The following is an 18,130-nucleotide window of genomic DNA, read 5'->3' as shown; positions in this document are numbered from 1 at the left end:
TTTAATTATTTTCACAGAACATTTTACAAAAACACATTTTTATTGTATTTTTTTCTATTTGGTTTTATTTATTTTATTTTATGCACTTTGAGATTATTCTGTATAATGAAAAGTGTTTTACAAATGTAATAAATAAGAATTATTATTATTTACTTGAAGAGTAGTGCAGATCCAACGTTTGGTAACAGAATGACAGCACAAACCGTAATTCTGTTACCAAACTGCACTGTTCTTCCAGTAAATGTGTTTTTGTAGAATGTTCTGTGGAAATTGTTTAAAAGTAATAATTTAAATAGAGTTGTATGGTTGCAATCGTTGGCTTTTGTTTGACATACTCAGATTTGTTTCACTTTAAAATGTATCAGCATCACTCCGTTAACATGGAATAGTCCTCATTTGAAGAAGACTCGGGACAAAGTGTAGAATAGAAGAAGAAGAAACAGATGATGAAGAACATTAGAGAGTAAAACCTCTCATTTAGCGGAGGGATATGCGCTCCTCCTCCCAGTCTACTTGGACAGAGGAGTCGGGAGAGTTAGGGAAAGGCTTTGGAGGGGGGAAAAAAAGTCAGGAAGAAAAAAAAAAACGGCTTTGAATAGAGAAAAGTACTAAGGAAGCGACCAGCCTGCCTCGGTTATTGAAAGGTATGCGATGAAATGATAGCTTATCCACTAGATAAGCATGTTTCCATGAGTAGACTACACAATTACCAAGTTTTAATCAGTAAAGCTAGGCTTGGGTACTTTTCCAAGAGGGGGTGGGGTGTAGCTGGCTAGCTAGAGAAGTGATTGAAAAAAGTTATCTCTGGAATGGTGAAGGACAACGTAGCTTGTTAGCTACAATAAGGGGGGGGATAAAGACGATATTTGTGGTCAAAATAGGACGTGTTCTCGTTAACGTTAACCATGTAAAACCACACGAACAACTTTTTGATTGTACCATCAATTCGGTTCAACTCGATAGCCAGTTGGTTAACTTAATTAACTTGTAGCGTGTTGAGCTAGCTAACGGTAGCTACTTGTGGCTAAGTTTAGCCAACGAGCTAGCAAAAAATTAGCGAAATGGATGAAAATGTCATATTTTCCACTCTTAGCCATAATCACTTAACGTTAGCTACGTACGAGATTATCGATATAGATCTCTGACACGAAATACACATGGCTAGTTAGCTATGTGTATTTAATCAAATTGAATACTTACTAGTTAACATGACATGCTTAGCTAGCAAGTACAGTTATTGTCTTCCTTGGAAGTTAGCTACTTTGTCACAGTGTTCAATGTAACTAGCTACGTCGACAAAAGGTGTATTCTAGGAAATCGGGACATGTTGTGTTGATTTCAAGCTTCAGTGGTATAATGGTTGTGATTTATGGGTCAAGTACCTTTTAACAAGCTTTGAATAATGTGTTTTTAAAAAGATACACAAGATGAAAGTTACTAGATAATGTATTCAACCCCCCCGTAGCTGAGGTGTTGCCACCCAGTTTAATCCAGTATTCAGACATTTTTGATTTGTCATCCTGCAGTAATGATGTCGTCAGACCTCAGGGATTGTGTGGGTGTCTGGTGTTAGATAAATGATCAGCCATTTGGCAATTAGGCAATATTCTCTTGAGTATTACCTTGGGTGGGGATGGGGAGACATCTCATGCTTAGTTACCTGAACCATCCTTTGTTTCGCCCTTCACTTTCACCTGTGTAGCCAGAGCATGCCATGTCAGAATTGTCTCAACGTTTTTCTGTATTATTTTCTCAGTCTGTTGAATGTTGCTATACATTTTCCCTGAAATTCTCAGCTTCATCTCAACAAGATTCTGTTGTTCTGCCTAATGGTTATTCAAGTGACTCTCAAAAGTTATTCAAGTGAGGCACTCTCCAAACCTGGTACCCATGGTGACGTTCAGATTCTTCACTGTTTGTGTTGTTGCTTCCTGCCCCCTGCTACAGGACAGCCAGGCAGGAAAAGACTTAGGTGTGAAGTGATGTCATCAGTCACTGGACTCTGTGCACCTCGTTTCCTGTCGTTAATGTTATTGTATTGCTGTCATCGCTCACTTTGCATTACAGCCTCACAGCAACAGAAACCAGCAGATTATCTAGACAGGCTGTGTCCAGAGAGCTTGCTTACCTACCTATAACCTAGTTATCCATATATTCATGGGATGAAACAACACACCTACATGGATCTTTAGAGAGTCAGTGAATAGCCTAGCTAGTATCTGCTACATTTTGTTGGCCATGTATTCCCTGCCATCTCACTTCATCACACATGCAAAGCTCACCATTTTTCCCTGTGGTGACTGAAGTGTAGGGTATATTTCAATGCCTATAGGGCTCCACAATTGCTTTTTTCCCCTATTGTAACAATGAAACATGAAGCTCTAAACTGCCTGGTGCTGTTGGACAGCTGTGTGCCGAAAGGGAGGGATATGATGAGAAAGGAGCTTTCAGTGGCCTCACATCCTCTCTGCTAGGGCTGTTTTCAACAGCTGTGCGGCAATGCCTGTATTTTCTGTCTTCTTTCTGTCTCTGTCCACCCAGTATGGCTGTCCCAGACAAAAAAAACAAAATCTTGGTCGACCGAGAGGAGTCTATTCTTTCAACCAATCGATTCGACCAATTTTTTTAAACGTTTTTCCATATATAGACACACCCTATGTTTGAATAAAATCAACTATATGTAGGCTACTGAGCAAGTCTGATGCTTTAAGCGCCGCGATTTTAAAAATGAAGATGCAATTTATTAAAGAGGGAGCAAGAGATCAATATAGCAAATATACCTGTTCCCGACCCTTCTGCTGCTGCTGGCCTTTGCAGATTCTGCTGCTGCTGGCCTTTGCAGATTCTGCTGCTGCTGGCCTTTGCAGATTCTGCTGCTGCTGACCTTTGCAGATTCTGCTGCTGCTGGCCTTTGCAGATTCTGCCTTTATGCTCCTGCAGTTGCCGTTAATAGGCTACACCAGTGGTCGGCAACCTTTTCTATTTGGAGTGCCAAGTTAACGTACCATTTTCCCTGGTCTGTGTCAGTTACGATTTTCATATGCACGTTTTTGTGGACCAGTTTAATTTATAATAGTCTTTATAGCTCAAAAATCAATGGCATGTGGTTAATCAAAATTCTATTTAAATGTAACTTCTGTTGCCATTGGCAATAGGTAAAAGTAGCCTACATAAAGCCAACAAATAAAAACATTGCAGCTCACAGGTAGAAAATAGCCTGATTTAAAAAAAATAAAAGTTTTATAAAATAAATCCTATAAATCACCTTGGCCACGCATGGCCTGTCTTCAAGGAACTTGAAACATTGTATTAACTATTAACACCAGTGTTGCTCCAGACACACAGCTGTAGGATGTTTGTTCAAGGGATAAGAAGTTATCAGGTAGGCCTATTTTATGACGTTTACACCAGATCAGAGCGTGACATTTTTTTCCCCCCCCTTTCAATGCTGAGTGGTCATCGACGGGAGAGGGCTGGAAAGATTTGTCAAATAGGCTACGTTGAGGAACCCTTGTCATTCTCAATGGATGTAGAGACAGACTTCGTTTACTTGCTGTTTGAGGTAAAGAAAACACTACTTTGAGAAGCTCCACAACTCATTAGTGGTGGTGCGCTAAGCCAATCCAGAAATACTATCAGATCCCCAAATGGCCACATTTTTATAGGCCTACATTTGCACGCAGGCCAGGTAGCCGATAGCCATAGAAGTAGGCCTAATCAGGTGCACGTCTTTACTCAAGATTGACAGGAGCGCTCCAAACAAAAGACGATTTACTAAATTAACAAGTCATAAATGGAATGAAATAAAGCAAAACTTTCCTCACAAGTGGAGCCTAGGTTGTGCGCTCTGCGAACAACCTGTCCACTCCAACAATGTAAGACTGTAATAATATATTGAATGCATTAACAGAAATTACCGTAAACCAAACAAACATTGTAGATTAGAAGTGGTAGTAATTAACGGTAAATGTGATACTGGTGTGCCATCCTAAGGCCTCCACAATGGACTAGTCTGCTCAGACAGGCATCTCGTCTGCCATAAATTCTTTTTATTTATAAACTGGGTGGTTCGAGCCCTGAATGCTGACAGCCGTGATGTATCAGACTGTATACCACGGGTTATGACAAAACATTTATTTTTACTGCTCTAATTACGTTGGTAACCAGTTTATAATAGCAATAAGGCACCTCAAGGGTTTGTGGTATGGCCAATACACCACGGCTAAGGGCTGTGTCCAGGCACTCCACATTGTGTTGTGTCTAAGAACAGCCCTTAGCCGTGGTAAATTGGCCATATACCACACCCCCTCGTGCCTTACTGCTTAAATATTTGCCACTGCTCGACTAAAGAATCTCGGTCGACCTCCTCTGGTCCTTTTAAAAAGCTGCTGGATGTGAAATATTGTCTGCTATAGGGTGGTAAATGACAAAACCGCATGATGACTTTTGTTTCCAAACATTAGGGCTGTTTTCCAAAACAAATCAAATCCGCTAAGTGTTTTGTTTCCTTGCCACGATACTAAGGACTACTGGTGATACTGGTATCGTACCGGCCTTAGACGTCACCTGACCTGAGGATTCTGTTGTGCAATATATTTCTAACACAGCTTCTCTTCTTTTTCCCCTCCAGGTTCCACACTAGACCTTTACCCAGGCTCTGACCACCTCACCATATGGTACGGACCTAACCAGAGAGACAGAACGAGAGAGGGAGAAGAGGAGGGAGATAATAGGTCCTTTTCCTATTTAGGCCTGCCTATTGACTAGCTACGTTTGTAAATCCTCTGGGCTGTTGTGTCCCAGAGGCCTGATCTCAGCTGAACTTGTTACCTGAACTGCACTCCCCTCAGTGGGGTTGGTTGTGACCCAGCTCCAGGGTACATCCCACCTCACGGCAGGCTTTCCTGTCCTGAGCAGCAGCAGCTGTGTCCTGCCTGCGTCCTGCCTCTATTTCCTGTCCTTGGTGTGCAAGGCTAAGCCTCCTCTCTACACTCCCCTTCCCCAAACACACCCTCTCTCCCTGTTGTACACGATCCAAGAAGAGGACTCGTCAAATCCCCTAACTTCCTGGTACATTTCTCTCCCTCCCTCCACTCCTTCTCACCCCGGACAGCAGCACCATGACCTCTATGTCCAGCCTGTTCTCCTTCACCAGTCCAGCTGTGAAGCGTCTGCTGGGGTGGAAGCAGGGCGACGAGGAGGAGAAATGGGCTGAAAAGGCTGTTGACGCCCTGGTCAAGAAACTGAAGAAGAAGAAGGGAGCCATGGAGGACCTGGAGAAAGCCCTCAGCAGCCCAGGACAACCCAGTGAGTGATCCTGTCTGTCTGTAGTGTACTGTGTGTGCGGCGTCATACTTGGTCAATTTCAGGCCAGGTGTGTGTGTGTGTGTCTCTCTCTCTGGATCATAGAGTATTCTAGATGGCTAAGAGAGAGATCATCATAATACTTGGTCCAGATATATTCTCACCTTCCCTAAAACCCGTCTCTCTCTTTCCTGCCCTGCCAGGTAAGTGTGTGACCATTCCTCGGTCTCTGGACGGTCGTCTCCAGGTGTCCCACAGGAAGGGTCTCCCCCACGTAATCTACTGCAGAGTGTGGAGGTGGCCCGACCTACAGTCTCACCATGAGCTCAAACCTCTGGAGGTGTGTGACTACCCCTTCGGCTCCAAGCAGAAGGAGGTCTGCATTAACCCCTACCACTACAAGAGAGTAGAGAGCCCCGGTACGTCATGTGTTCATTCCTATTACAGTATTGACTCAATCTAATGCATTGCAAGACCTTAGCCTATACGTGTGATTTTATTTGTGGCTGTTGTCCATGTCTTTCAACCAGAAATGTATAGGACACAGTAAGGCTAATCTGTCTTTAAATTACCGTTTTAAGTGAAGGAGAGTACGGACTATTCATACTATATAGATTAGTTTCCAATAAATATGCCTCAAGGTGATTTCATCAAAAGAATATGGGACATTTCTGGCTGCTTCCTTAGAGATAAATGTGTTCTCGTGAGTGACGTGATATCTACCCTTGAATTGGTTAATGCACAGCTGTCAGTCAGGGAGGAGCAGAGCACAGGACAAGGACTTTCAAAATGACCTGATCAATAGGATCTGTGTCATATAATGTTTGTTTTTTTTGTTGAATGTAATGGGAGACAAGAAGAGAACTGGTATTGAAAGCACTTTCATTCAAATGTGAAGGCTAGATGCAAGTCCTTTCAATTGAAATGCACAACAGTCCCAAATGACGACAGGTCATGCTGATGAGAACATTCCTTCGTTAATGTGTAGTACCTATGTTTTCACTGGTTTCAGATGAAATACAGTACAGTGTCCCAAGGTTTTATTTTTAAAGTCTCTTCAATCCCAATGTATATTTTATTTAAAAAAAAATCTCTTCTCCACCAGTGCTGCCTCCGGTGTTGGTGCCTCGCCACAGTGAGTTCAACCCTCAACACAGCCTCCTGGTCCAGTTCAGGAACATGACTCACAACGAGCCCCACATGCCCCTGAACGCCACCTTCCCAGAGTCCTTCCAGCAGCACAGCGGGGGCAGCGGCTCCTCCTTCCCAATCTCCCCCAACTCCCCCTACCCTCCCTCCCCAGCCTCCAGTGGAGGGGTGGGCACCTACCCCAACTCTCCTGCCAGCTCTGGGCCCTCCAGCCCCTTCCAGCTTCCAGGTAGATGTCAGTATACACTCCTATCATATATCATGCACCTATATGTTTATTCATAGTCAGTTATCATGGCTGCTATTACAATATAATATGCTGTTAGCTTATGTTATATATTCACACTTGTACACTTCACCTGGTCTCACACTGCCTTTGACCTCTATGATGTACACTTCACCTGGTCTCACACTTCCTTTGGTCTGTATGATGTACACTTCACCTGGTCTCACACTGCCTTTGACCTCCTCTGTGATGTACACTTCACCTGGTCTCACACTGCCTTTGACCTCTGATGTACACTTCACCTGGTCTCACACTGCCTTTGACCTCTATGATGTACACTTCACCTGGTCTCACACTGCCTTTGACCTCTATGATGTACACTTCACCTGGTCTCACACTGCCTTTGACCTCTGTGAGAATGTAAAAAAAAAAAAAGTGTTTTCCTGATGAAAATGTGATTAGGAATCAGTGGAGGACAATTTGGTTTGATTTCTAACAGTTTGTGGTGATAAGTCCATGATACAAACCAGGGTCCTCTGACAGCCAGGAGAACAATCAAAAGAGTGTAACAAAACCTGGCAACCGGTTGCGTGTCAGTCAGTGTGCCCATCGTTGGGCCCAACATAGCTCTTATTCTGATGTGTATCTATCTATCCCCAGCCAGTGAGATTTGCTGATGAAAAGATGCATGGGGCCGCTGTCGTCAGGCGTAATGGCAGCAGGGAAAATAGCTTTTTGTCTTTTTTTAAATTGTGGTAAATTACCCCCAGGGTTGAATCACTACTTTTATGTGCTACCCAGACCCCTCTTTTACACTGCTGCTACTCTCTGTTTATAATCTATGCATAGTCGCTTTAACGCTACCTACATGTACATATTATCTCGACTAACCGGTGTCCCGCACATTGACTCTGTACCGGTACCCCCTGTATATAGTCTCTCGTTATTTTTACTAAAAATAACAAATAATTAAAGAGCAGCAGTAAAATAACAGTAACGAGGCTATATACAGTGGGGAAAACAGTATTTGATCCCCTGCTGATTTTGTACGTTTGCCCACTGACAAAGAAAGGATCAGTCTATAATTTTAATGGTAGGTTTATTTGAACAGTGAGAGACAGAATAACAACAAAAATATCCAGAAAAACGCATGTCAAAAATGTTATAAATTGATTTGCATTTTAATGAGGGAAATAAGTATTTGACCCCCTCTCAATCAGAAAGATTTCTGGCTCCCAGGTGTCTTTTATACAGGTAACGAGCTGAGATTAGGAGCACACTCTTAAAGGGGGTGCTCCTAACTGCAGCTTGTTACCTGTAAAAAAGACACCTGTCCACAGAAGCAATCAATCAATCAGATTCCAAACTCTCCACCATGGCCAAGACCAAAGAGCTCTCCAAGGATTTCAGGGACAAGATTGTAGACCTACATAAGGCTGGAATGCGCTACAAGACCATCGCCAAGCAGCTTGGTGAGAAGGTGACGACATTTGGTGCGATTATTCGCAAATGGAAGAAACACAAAATAACTGTCAATATCCCTCGGCCTGGGGCTCCATGCAAGATCTCACCTCGTGGAGTAGCAATGATCATGAGAACGGTGAGGAATCAGCCCAGAACTACACGGGAGGATCCTGTCAATGATCCCAAGGCAGCTGGGACCATAGTCACCAAGAAAACAATTGGTAACACACTACGCTGTGAAGGACTGAAATCCTGCAGCGCCCGCAAGGTCCCCCTGCTCAAAAATACATATACAGGCCCATCTGAAGTCTGCCAATGAACATCTGATTGACTCAGAGGACAACTGGGGAAAGTGTTGTGGTCAGATGAGACCAAAATGGAGCTCTTTGACATCAACTCAACTCGCCGTGTTTGGAGGAGGAGGAATGCTGCCTATGACCCCAAGAACACCATCTCCACCGTCAAACATGGAGGTGGAAACATTATGCTTTGGGGGTGTTTTTCTGCTAAGGGGACAGGACAACTTCACCGCATCAAAGGGACGATGGACAGGGCCATGTACCGTCAAATCTTGGGTGAGAACCTCCTTCCCTCAGCCAAGGCATTGAAAATGGGTCGTGGATGGGTATTCCAGCATGACAATGACCCAAAACACACGGCCAAGGCAACAAAGGAGTGGCTCAAGAAGAAGCACATTACGGTCCTGGAGTGGCCTAGCCAGTCTCCAGACCTTAATCCCATAGAAAATCTGTGGAGGGAGCTGAAGGTTCGAGTTGCCAAACGTCAGCCTCGAAACCTTAATGACTTGGAGAAGATCTGCAAATAGGAGTGGGACAAAATCCCTCCTGAGATGTGTGCAAACCTGGTGGCCAACTACAATAAATGTCTGACCTCTGTGATTGCCAACAAGGGTTTTGCCACCAAGTACTAAATCATGTTGCAGAGGGGTCAAATACTTATTTCCCTCATTTAAAATGCAAATAATTTTATAACATTTTTTTGTTATTCTGTCTCTCACTGTTCAAATAAACCTATTAAAATTATAGACTGATAGTTTCTTTGTCAGTGGGCAAACGTACAAAATCAGGAGGGGATCAAATACTTTTTTCCCCCACTGTACAGGGGGTACTGGTACAGAGTCAATGTGCGGAGGCACCGGTTAGTCAAGGTAATACGTACTTGTAGGTAGAGTTAAAGTGACTATGCATAGATGACAGAGTAGCAGTGGTGTAAGAGTGGGTGGGGGGCAATGCAAATAGTCTGGGTAGACATTTGATTACATGTTCAGGAGTCTTATGGCTTGGGGGTAGAAGCTGTTTAGAAGCCTCTTGCACCTAGACTTGATGCTCCGGTACCGCTTGCCGTGTGGTAGCAGAGAGAACAGTATGGTTAGGGTGGCTGTAATCGTTGACAAATTGTTTTCGGCCTTCCTCTGACACCGCCTGGTATAGAGGTCCTGGATGGCAGGAAGCTTGGCCCCAGTGAGGTACTGAGCCATTCACACTACCCCCTGTAGCGCCTTATGGTCAGATGCCGAGCAGTTACCATACCAGGCAGTGATGCAACCAGTCAGGATGCTCTCGATGGTGCAGCTGTGGAACCTTTTGAGACTCTGGGGACCCATGCCAAATCTTTTCAATCTCCTGAGGGGGAATAGGTTTTGTCGTGCCCTCTTCACAACTGTTTTGGTGTGCTTGGACCATGTTAGTTTGTTGATGTGGACACCAAGGAACTTGAAGCTCTCAACATGCTCCACTACAGCCCCGTCGATGAGAATGGGGGCATGCTCGATCCTCCTTTTCCTGTAGTCCACAATCATCTCTTTTTGTCTTGATCACGTTGAGGGAGAGGTTGTTGTCCTGGCACCACACGGCCAGGTCTCTGACCTCCTCCCTATAGGCTGTCTCGTCGTTGATTAGGCCTACCACTGTTGTGTCATCGGCAAACTTAATGATGGTGGTGGAGTCATGCCTGGCCGTGCAGTCATAAGTGAACAGGGAGTACAGAAGGGGACTGAGCACACACCCCTGAGGGGCCTCTGTGTTGAGGATCAGCTTGCCGGATGTCCAGAGGGAGATGTTTGGTCCTTAGCTTATTGATGAGCTTTGAGGGCACTATGGTGTTGAACTCTGAGTCAATGAATAGCATTCTCACATAGGTGTTCCTTTTGTCCAGGTGGGAAAAGGCAGTGTGGAGTGTAGTCGAGAGGGCATCTGTTAGGGCAGTATGCAAATTGGCGTGGGTCTAGTGTTGATGTGAGCCATGACCAGCCTTTCAAAGCACTTCATGGCTACAGACGGGAGTGCTGCGGGTCGGAAGTCATTTTGGCAGGTTACCTTAGTCCCTGTGTCCAAGAACGCTATGCTTTAAACATGTTGGTAATACAGACTTGGACAGGGAGAGGTTGAAAATGTCAGTGAAGACACTTGCCAGTTGGTCAGCGCATACTCGAAGTACACGTCCTGGTAATCCGCCTGGCTCTGCGGCTTTCTGAATGTTGACCTGTTTAAAGGTCTTACTTACATTGGCTGCGGATAGCATGATCACACAGTCGTCCGGAACAGCTGGTGCTCTCATGCATGTTTCAGTGTTATTTGCCATGGAGCAAGCATAGAAGTAGTTTAGCTCGTCTGGTAGGCTCGTGTCACTGGGCAGCTCTCGACTGTGCTTCCCTTTGCAGTCTGTAATGGTTTGCAAGCTCTGCCACATCCGACGAGTGTCGGCGCCTGTGTAGTACGATTCGATCTTAGTCCTGTATTGGCGCTTTGCCTGTTTGATGATTCGTCGGAGGGCATAGCGGGATTTCTTACGTTTCTGGGTTAGTCTCGCTCCTTGAAAGCGGCAACTCTAGCCTTTAGCTCAGTGCGAATGCTGCCTGTAATCCATGGTTTCTGGTTGGGGTATGTACGTACGGTCACGGTGGGGACGACATCATCAATGCACTTATTGATAAAGCCAGTGACTGATGTGGTGTAGTACTCAATTCCATCGGAAGAATCCCAGAACATATTCCAGTCTGTGCTAGAAAAGCAGACCTGTAGCTTAGCATCTGCTTCATCTGACCGCTATTTTATTGACCGAGTCACTGGTGCTTGGTCTGTCTGGTCTTCCTACAGACCAGTTTTCTCATTAGAAAACATTTACCAGCATTCCCCACCCACACTCGAAACGTTTCTCAATTTCTGTCCTCATCAGTGGTTGTGTAATACAACGCTTATGGGACTGTCCGTACATTAGTGTTCCATGTGGCGGATGTGTGTGAAACCCTACACCTGTTTCCGGGTAGAGAAATATCCTGTGGTGGTGGATGGGTTTTAACTCCTTTTGGGAGTTGTCTGTCCGTGTGTGTATATGTGTCCATCCTCTCTGTCTGTGTGTGTGTGTGACCAGCCATTTGTCATCAGCAGCATCTGGTCTCCTAACTATCCGTCCATTGTGGTGTTTTTCCTCCAGCTGATACCCCACCCCCGGCTTACATGCCCCCTGACGAGCAGATGGGACAGGAGGGGTCCATGGAGACCAGCAGCAGCGGGCCCAGGAACATGCCTAGTGGGGGTGAGGAGTCTGACCTTAAACTTTACACTTTATGATTTCCCCCCTCCACCTTAGTCAATCAGGAATTCCTGCTTTCAGACATCATCCTTCATTCATTGGAACTGATTTATCCTAATTGTCTACGTTGACCTGATCACATATAGCAGTCAATACAAACTGAAATCCTACTGTTCGCTGAAGGAGGGGAAACGAGGTACAACATACTACGGGGGAGTCACACTCTCGTTACTTCGGTTGGAGGATATATACTGATCAACAATATAAACCCAGCATGTAAAAGGTTGGTTTCATGAGCTAAAATAAGATGCCAGTAATGTTACATACACACTAAAAGCTGATTTCTCTTAAATGTATTTACATCCCTGTGCATTTCACCTTTTGCTAAGCTAATCCATCTACCTGACAGATGTGGCATATCAAGAAGCTGATTAAACAGCTGCAACATTACATAGGTGCAACTTGTGCTGGGGGAGAATAAAAGGCCACTCTAAAATATGCAGGTTTGTAACCCAGTTGGAAAAGGGACAGCCCCCCCCCCCCCCCCCCCCCTCAACGGCTTATACTTTTAGGGTTAAACATGGACAAGTTTTCAAACGTGAGACTGTATAGTCTGGATGAAGTCAGACCCCTTATAGATGCAGTAAAGAGTTCAATCGAACTGGACCAATACAATGGAATTGCCATGGAAACGTGAGGGGGGGGAAATATCCAGTGTCTCCTCATCTGCCCCCCCAGCAAAACTAACCTACATTTAGGATATTGTTTACATGTATGTCACACTGTTGAAGTAGAAATCGGAATATAATGCTTGTATGGATGTCAAGACCAATACATGTTCATGTCATCATCACCAATCAACTGCATTACAGTTAAAAAAATTTTTAAAAACACCACTGATTTCTGTGTGCTAGCTATGCTTAATCACCTTACACGAACGGGAATTAGCATTTAGCAGCCACTTCTTCTAAATCTGAAAGGAGACTACTACATTAGGGGGTGTGCTGAGTAGTTGGACAAAACGAGTCTTGTAATGGATATGGGCAATTTTCTGGATACGATTAGGATCACTGATAATTACAAAAATGACTATTTCTCATGTCAGTCAGTCATAAGGTTTTACGTGGTCTAATTAACTCAACTGGCTAGTTTACCTGTCTGTAAAGAGAAGGGTGGGCTGTACGTTGATCCTGCTGCTCTGATTGGATAAAGTGACGCAGTATTTCTCCGTCCACTCGCTTCATAATTACACCCCTATCACCTTTTCTCGAATGTTTTCGGGTCTGATCATTTAGATTACTGCTGCCTTTTTTGTATTTTACCTTTATTTAACTTGGCAAGACCAGTTATGAACAAATTCTTATTTTCAATGACGGCCTACCAGGGAACAGTGGGTTAACTGCCTTGTTCAGGGGCAGAACGACAGATTTTTTTTTTTACCTTGTCAGCTCGGGGATTCGATCATGCAACCTTCCGGTTACTAGTCCAACACTCTAAGCACGAGGCTACCTGCTGCAATAAAACCCAGAACGTAGGTGTTAGATTCAGCCGGTTTATGAATGTACGTTCCTCCAGCTTCTGTACATGAAAATACAACTTTGCCCTGCCCGTTCCTGGTGACGTTAGCTAGCAGAGTAAGCGTTCAGAATATATGTTCAGCGCCAAGTAGTTAACATCACGATACACAATAGTTTGATCCGTATACATTCATAAGGCACTTTTTTAAAGTTAGACGAGATAATTATGAAGGAATATGACATGTTATATCACAAAATGGAGTGGAGCTCAACTTTCTACATACCGTCTTCGCCATAATCATAAATGGAAAAAGAACTCCTATGGTGACACTGGTGAACTTGACACCAGACCAATAGCAGCGTATACCAGGAGAGGCCGTAGGAACATGTATAAGAGCCTTGAATAGAGACATAACGTCTTGGAACTTATTCCTTTATAGAATAAGAATATACCACCTAGGGACAGTTCAGTTGGTGCAACATAGGATGGTCTCGTTTTCCAGTTTGTTTTAAGTAGCGTTCACACCGAGGTGAAGAGCTGAATAATTGAAAGAATGAATCCAAGCCTCACGTTTATCACCTGTGTAAGGCTTGCCTCCCAATGAGGCACAGATTTCATTGACCTTCTGCCGTGATTGTCGAAAGAGTGCGACTCCCCGTAGTATGTTGTACCGAAGTTGACTGACTGAAAGGGAACTATGGACACTACAAATGCACCACATCTCATGAATTGATCAAATTTTAAATTGTACCTTTTTTCAAGATTACGCATCCATTTTCCTTTACAACAAAGAAGGATCCCTGTAGATGTGGAGTATGAGGAACCAAGCCACGGGTGCAGTATTGTGTTGAACAACCTCTCCACCTTGTCCCTGTAGATGTGCAGCCAGTGGAGTATGAGGAACCAAGCCACTGGTGCAGTATTGTGTACTATGAGTTGAACAACAGAGTGGGTGAGGCCTACCATGCCTCTTCTACCAGCGTCCTGGTGGACGGCTTCACCGACCCCTCCAACAACAAGAACCGCTTCTGCCTGGGGTTGCTCTCCAACGTCAACCGTAACTCAACCATAGAGAACACACGCCGCCACATTGGCAAAGGTGAGAATAAACACACGCGCGCAGTGCCACGTCGGCGAAGGTGAACAGGGCAACATATTGAGATTAATAGATTAGTTGATGAGGTTGTGAAGATTGAAATTAGATGAGAGGTTTAGAGAAAGTGTGGGGAAGGAATGGTGACAAACATGCACGATATTCAACTGAAACATGGATTTTTTTTATTGATTTGTAATCGTGGTTGTGTTATTTATTTGCTAGGTATTACTGCACTGTTGGAGCTAGAAACACAAGCATTAGGTATTACTGTTGGAGCTAGAAACACAAGCATTAGGTATTACTGTTGGAGCTAGAAACACAAGCATTAGATATTACTGTACTGCTGTTGGAGCTAGAAACACAAGCATGTTTCTTTTTTTTTCTCTCTCCCTCTCTCTCAGGCGTCCACCTGTACTATGTAGGAGGTGAGGTGTATGCAGAGTGTCTGAGTGACACCAGTATCTTCGTTCAGAGCCGTAACTGTAACTACCATCATGGTTTCCACCCCACCACGGTGTGTAAGATCCCTAGTGGCTGCAGTCTGAAGATCTTTAACAACCAGGAATTTGCTCAGCTACTGGCCCAGTCTGTGAACCATGGCTTTGAGGCTGTCTACGAACTGACCAAGATGTGCACCATCCGCATGAGCTTTGTAAAGGTGATATACAATTACATTTTGATTCAACAATTATATTAGTTTCAGTACTATATACAGTTCACTGCTTTATGATCTTGTCCATTTGATTTAAAAAATGTTTTGTGAAATAACTGTTTCAAATGATCTTAATTTCATTGAAAGAGCAACTCGACAATGTTGAGAATAACCCTGTGGCGTAACACTGTGCAATGGAAAACAAGCATTTCTGATTGGACAAGTTTGCTATTTCATTCCTTTTTTTTGACCATTTACTGAATATGACCCAGCTTTCTCTCTCTCTCGCTCCCTTTCAACAGGGCTGGGGAGCTGAGTATCACCGACAAGATGTCACCAGCACCCCCTGCTGGATAGAAGTGCACCTTCACGGCCCTCTGCAGTGGCTGGATAAAGTGCTGACACAGATGGGCTCTCCTCTCAACCCCATCTCTTCAGTGTCTTAATGGTGCCCCCCCCCCCCCTCCTAGACCAGACTCTCAACACCATCTCTTCAGTGTCTTAATGGTGCCCCCCCCTAGACCAGACTCTCAACCCCATCTCTTCAATGTCTTAATGGTGCCCCCCCCCCTCCTAGACCAGACTCTCAACCCCATCTCTTCAGTGTCTTAATGGTGCCCCCCCCCCCCCCCCCCCCCCTCCTAGACCAGACTCTCAACACCATCTCTTCAGTGTCTTAATGGTGCCCCCCCCCCCCCCCTCCTAGACCAGACTCTCAACCCCATCTCTTCAGTGTCTTAATGGTGCCCCCCCTAGACCAGACTCTCAACCCCATCTCTTCAGTGTCTTAATGGTGGCCCCCACTTCCCAGACCAGCCAGGCTGGGAGTTTCTTTTACAATTTTTTTTTTAAATGTATATATTTTTTAAAATGTTTTAATGAGTTAAAGGCTGAACTGTTTACAGTATCTGGCTGCAGAAGGGATGTTGAACCCAGAGCAGCAGAACTAAAATAAAGAATTAAAGAAAGAAAAATGGAGGCTACAAGCAGAAGATAAAAGTAAATCCTAAAGAAGAATATTCAGAGTAGCGGCACAAAATAATGGATAAAGTACTGCTCTGAGTCATCCACTACCAACCATGTGCTTATTCTATTGAGAGTAGTAGGACTGGAAAGCATGTACCTTACTTATATTTTTAGTTTTTTTTAAAGGATTTTGCATAAAATGTTTGAATGATTTTCTTTCTGTATTTTTTTTTTTTAGTTTTTAAAAGAAAATAATAAAATGTATATCACTACTACAAATTTACCACAGTCAAACTACTTGTAATTTAACTTTGCAAACTTTTTTTTTTTCTTTCTTGCCATGTTTTCTAATGCCAGATATTTTACATCTAAGGTATAGATATCATTATGTTTACTATTAGACTCAGATCTCATAATGTTTCCATTTTATAGTTTTATCACTAGAAAAACTTGAGTTACTGCCATTTCAAATAAAGTATGTCTAACTGATAACTATATGAGGAATTCATTACTGAATGCTTTGAACAGGTGACAAGCTAGAAACAACACACTTCTCAGAGGAGAACTCGTCAATAAAGTTGTCAATGATGCTTGTCGATTCTCTGTACGTGGTGTATGTTCAAGAGACAGAATTACTTCCTGTATTCATGAACCATTTTATATTTTTTTGTATCTAATGGAGGTAAGGCAAGTTTGTGTGTAGGGTACAGTTAGTGGCATTATTCTGATATGACGAAATCAACTTCATTAGAGCTGGTCATGGGTGCACCCCAGCCACGCTCAAGGTCCTAAACGATATCTTAACCGCCATCAATAAGAAACAATACTGTGAAGCTGTATTCATTGACCAGGCCAAGGCTTTCGACTGTCAATCACCACATCCTCATCGGCAGACTCAATAGCCTTGGTTTCTCAAATGATTGCCTCGCCTGGTTCACCAACTACTTCTCTGATAGAGTTCAGTGTGTCAAATCGGAGGGCCTGTTGTCCGGACCTCTGGCAGTCTCTATGGGGGTGCCACAGGGTTAAATTCTTGGGCCGACTCTTTTCTCTGTATACATCAATGATGTCGCTCTTGCCGCTGGTGAGTCTCTGATCCACCTCTACGCAGACGACACCATTCTGTATACTTCTGGCCCTTCTTTGGACACTGTGTTAACAACCTTCCAGACAAGCTTCAATGCCATACAACTCTCCTTCTGTGGTCTCCAACTGCTCTTAAATACAAGTAAAACTCTTCAACCGATCACTGCCTGCACCTGCCTGCCTGTCCAGCATCACTACTCTGGACGGTTCTGACTTAGAATATGTGGACAACTACAAATACCTAGGTGTCTGGTTAGACTAAACTCTCCTTCCAGACTCACATCAAACATCTCCAATCCAAAGTTAAATCTAGAATTGGCTTCCTATTTCGCAACAAAGCATCTTTCACTCATGCTGCCAAACACACCCTCGTAAAACTGACCATCCTACCGATCCTTGACTTTGGCGATGTCATTTACAAAATAGCCTCCAATACCCTACTCAATAAACTGGATGCAGTCTATCACAGTGCCATCTTTTTTGCCCCCAAGCCCCATATACTACCCACCATTGCGACCTGTACTCTCTCGTTTCATACTCGTCGCCAAACCCACTGGCTCCAGGTCATCTACAAGACCCTGCTAGGTAAAGTTCCCCCTTATCTCAGCTCACTGATCACCATAGCAGCACCCACCTGTAGCACGCGCTCCAGCAGGTATATCTCTCTGGTCACCCCCAAAGCCAATTCCTCCTTCAGCCGTCTCTCCTTCCAGTTCTCTGCTTCCAATGACTGGAACGAACTAGAAAAATCTCTAAAACTGGAAACACTTATTTCCCTCACTAGCTTTAAGCACCACCTGTCAGAGCAGCTCACAGATCACTGCACCTGTACATAGCCCATCTATAATTTAGCCCAAACAACTACCCCTTCCCCTACTGTATTTATTTATTTTGCTCCTTTGCGCCCCATTATTTCTACTTTGTACTTTCTTCCACTGCAAATCTACCATTCCAGTGTTTTACTTGCTATATTGTATTTACTTCGCCACAATGGCCTTTTTTGCTTTTACCTCCCTTATCTCACCTCATTTGCTCACTTTGTATATAGACTTATTTTTCTACTATATTATTGACTGTATGTTTGTTTATTCCATGTGTAACTCTGTTGTTGTATGTG

At 43.9% G+C, this 18,130-nt stretch overlaps 1 protein-coding gene across 2 annotated transcripts; it reads left to right on the top strand.

The window, feature by feature from the left end:
* The first annotated feature begins 378 nt into the window (after positions 1-378).
* On the top strand, positions 379-15,583 carry LOC115167106 (mothers against decapentaplegic homolog 5). Of its 2 annotated transcripts, none has more exons than XM_029721210.1 (9): positions 379-644; positions 4,631-5,307; positions 5,508-5,723; positions 6,410-6,682; positions 11,597-11,698; positions 14,091-14,312; positions 14,711-14,967; positions 15,264-15,419; positions 15,480-15,583. In XM_029721210.1, exons 2-8 carry the CDS (start codon positions 5,121-5,123, stop codon positions 15,405-15,407), a joined length of 1,401 nt encoding a protein of 466 aa, XP_029577070.1. In that variant the 5' UTR covers positions 379-644; positions 4,631-5,120; the 3' UTR covers positions 15,408-15,419; positions 15,480-15,583. The 2 variants fall into 2 exon arrangements, with proteins under 2 accessions (XP_029577070.1, XP_029577061.1); XM_029721201.1 differs by having other exon boundaries at positions 6,410-6,688; positions 15,264-15,412; positions 15,473-15,583.
* Positions 15,584-18,130: the final 2,547 nt, after the last annotated feature.

Source organism: Salmo trutta, chromosome 3 (assembly GCF_901001165.1).
Source record: "Salmo trutta chromosome 3, fSalTru1.1, whole genome shotgun sequence".
Classification (NCBI taxonomy): domain Eukaryota; kingdom Metazoa; phylum Chordata; class Actinopteri; order Salmoniformes; family Salmonidae; genus Salmo; species Salmo trutta.
The sequence above is the reverse complement of the archived record's forward strand: the minus strand, read 5'-3'. Positions and strand labels throughout refer to the sequence as shown.

Bases quoted from the DNA above. Each gene is read 5' to 3' on its own strand.
- LOC115167106 (XM_029721201.1), top strand. From the start codon at position 5,121: ATGACCTCTATGTCCAGCCTGTTCTCCTTCACCAGTCCAGCTGTGAAG. The intron at 5,308-5,507 runs GTGAGTGATCCT...CTGCCCTGCCAG, and splicing joins CAGCAGCCCAGGACAACCCA to GTAAGTGTGTGACCATTCCT. The intron at 14,313-14,710 runs GTGAGAATAAAC...CCTCTCTCTCAG, and splicing joins ACGCCGCCACATTGGCAAAG to GCGTCCACCTGTACTATGTA.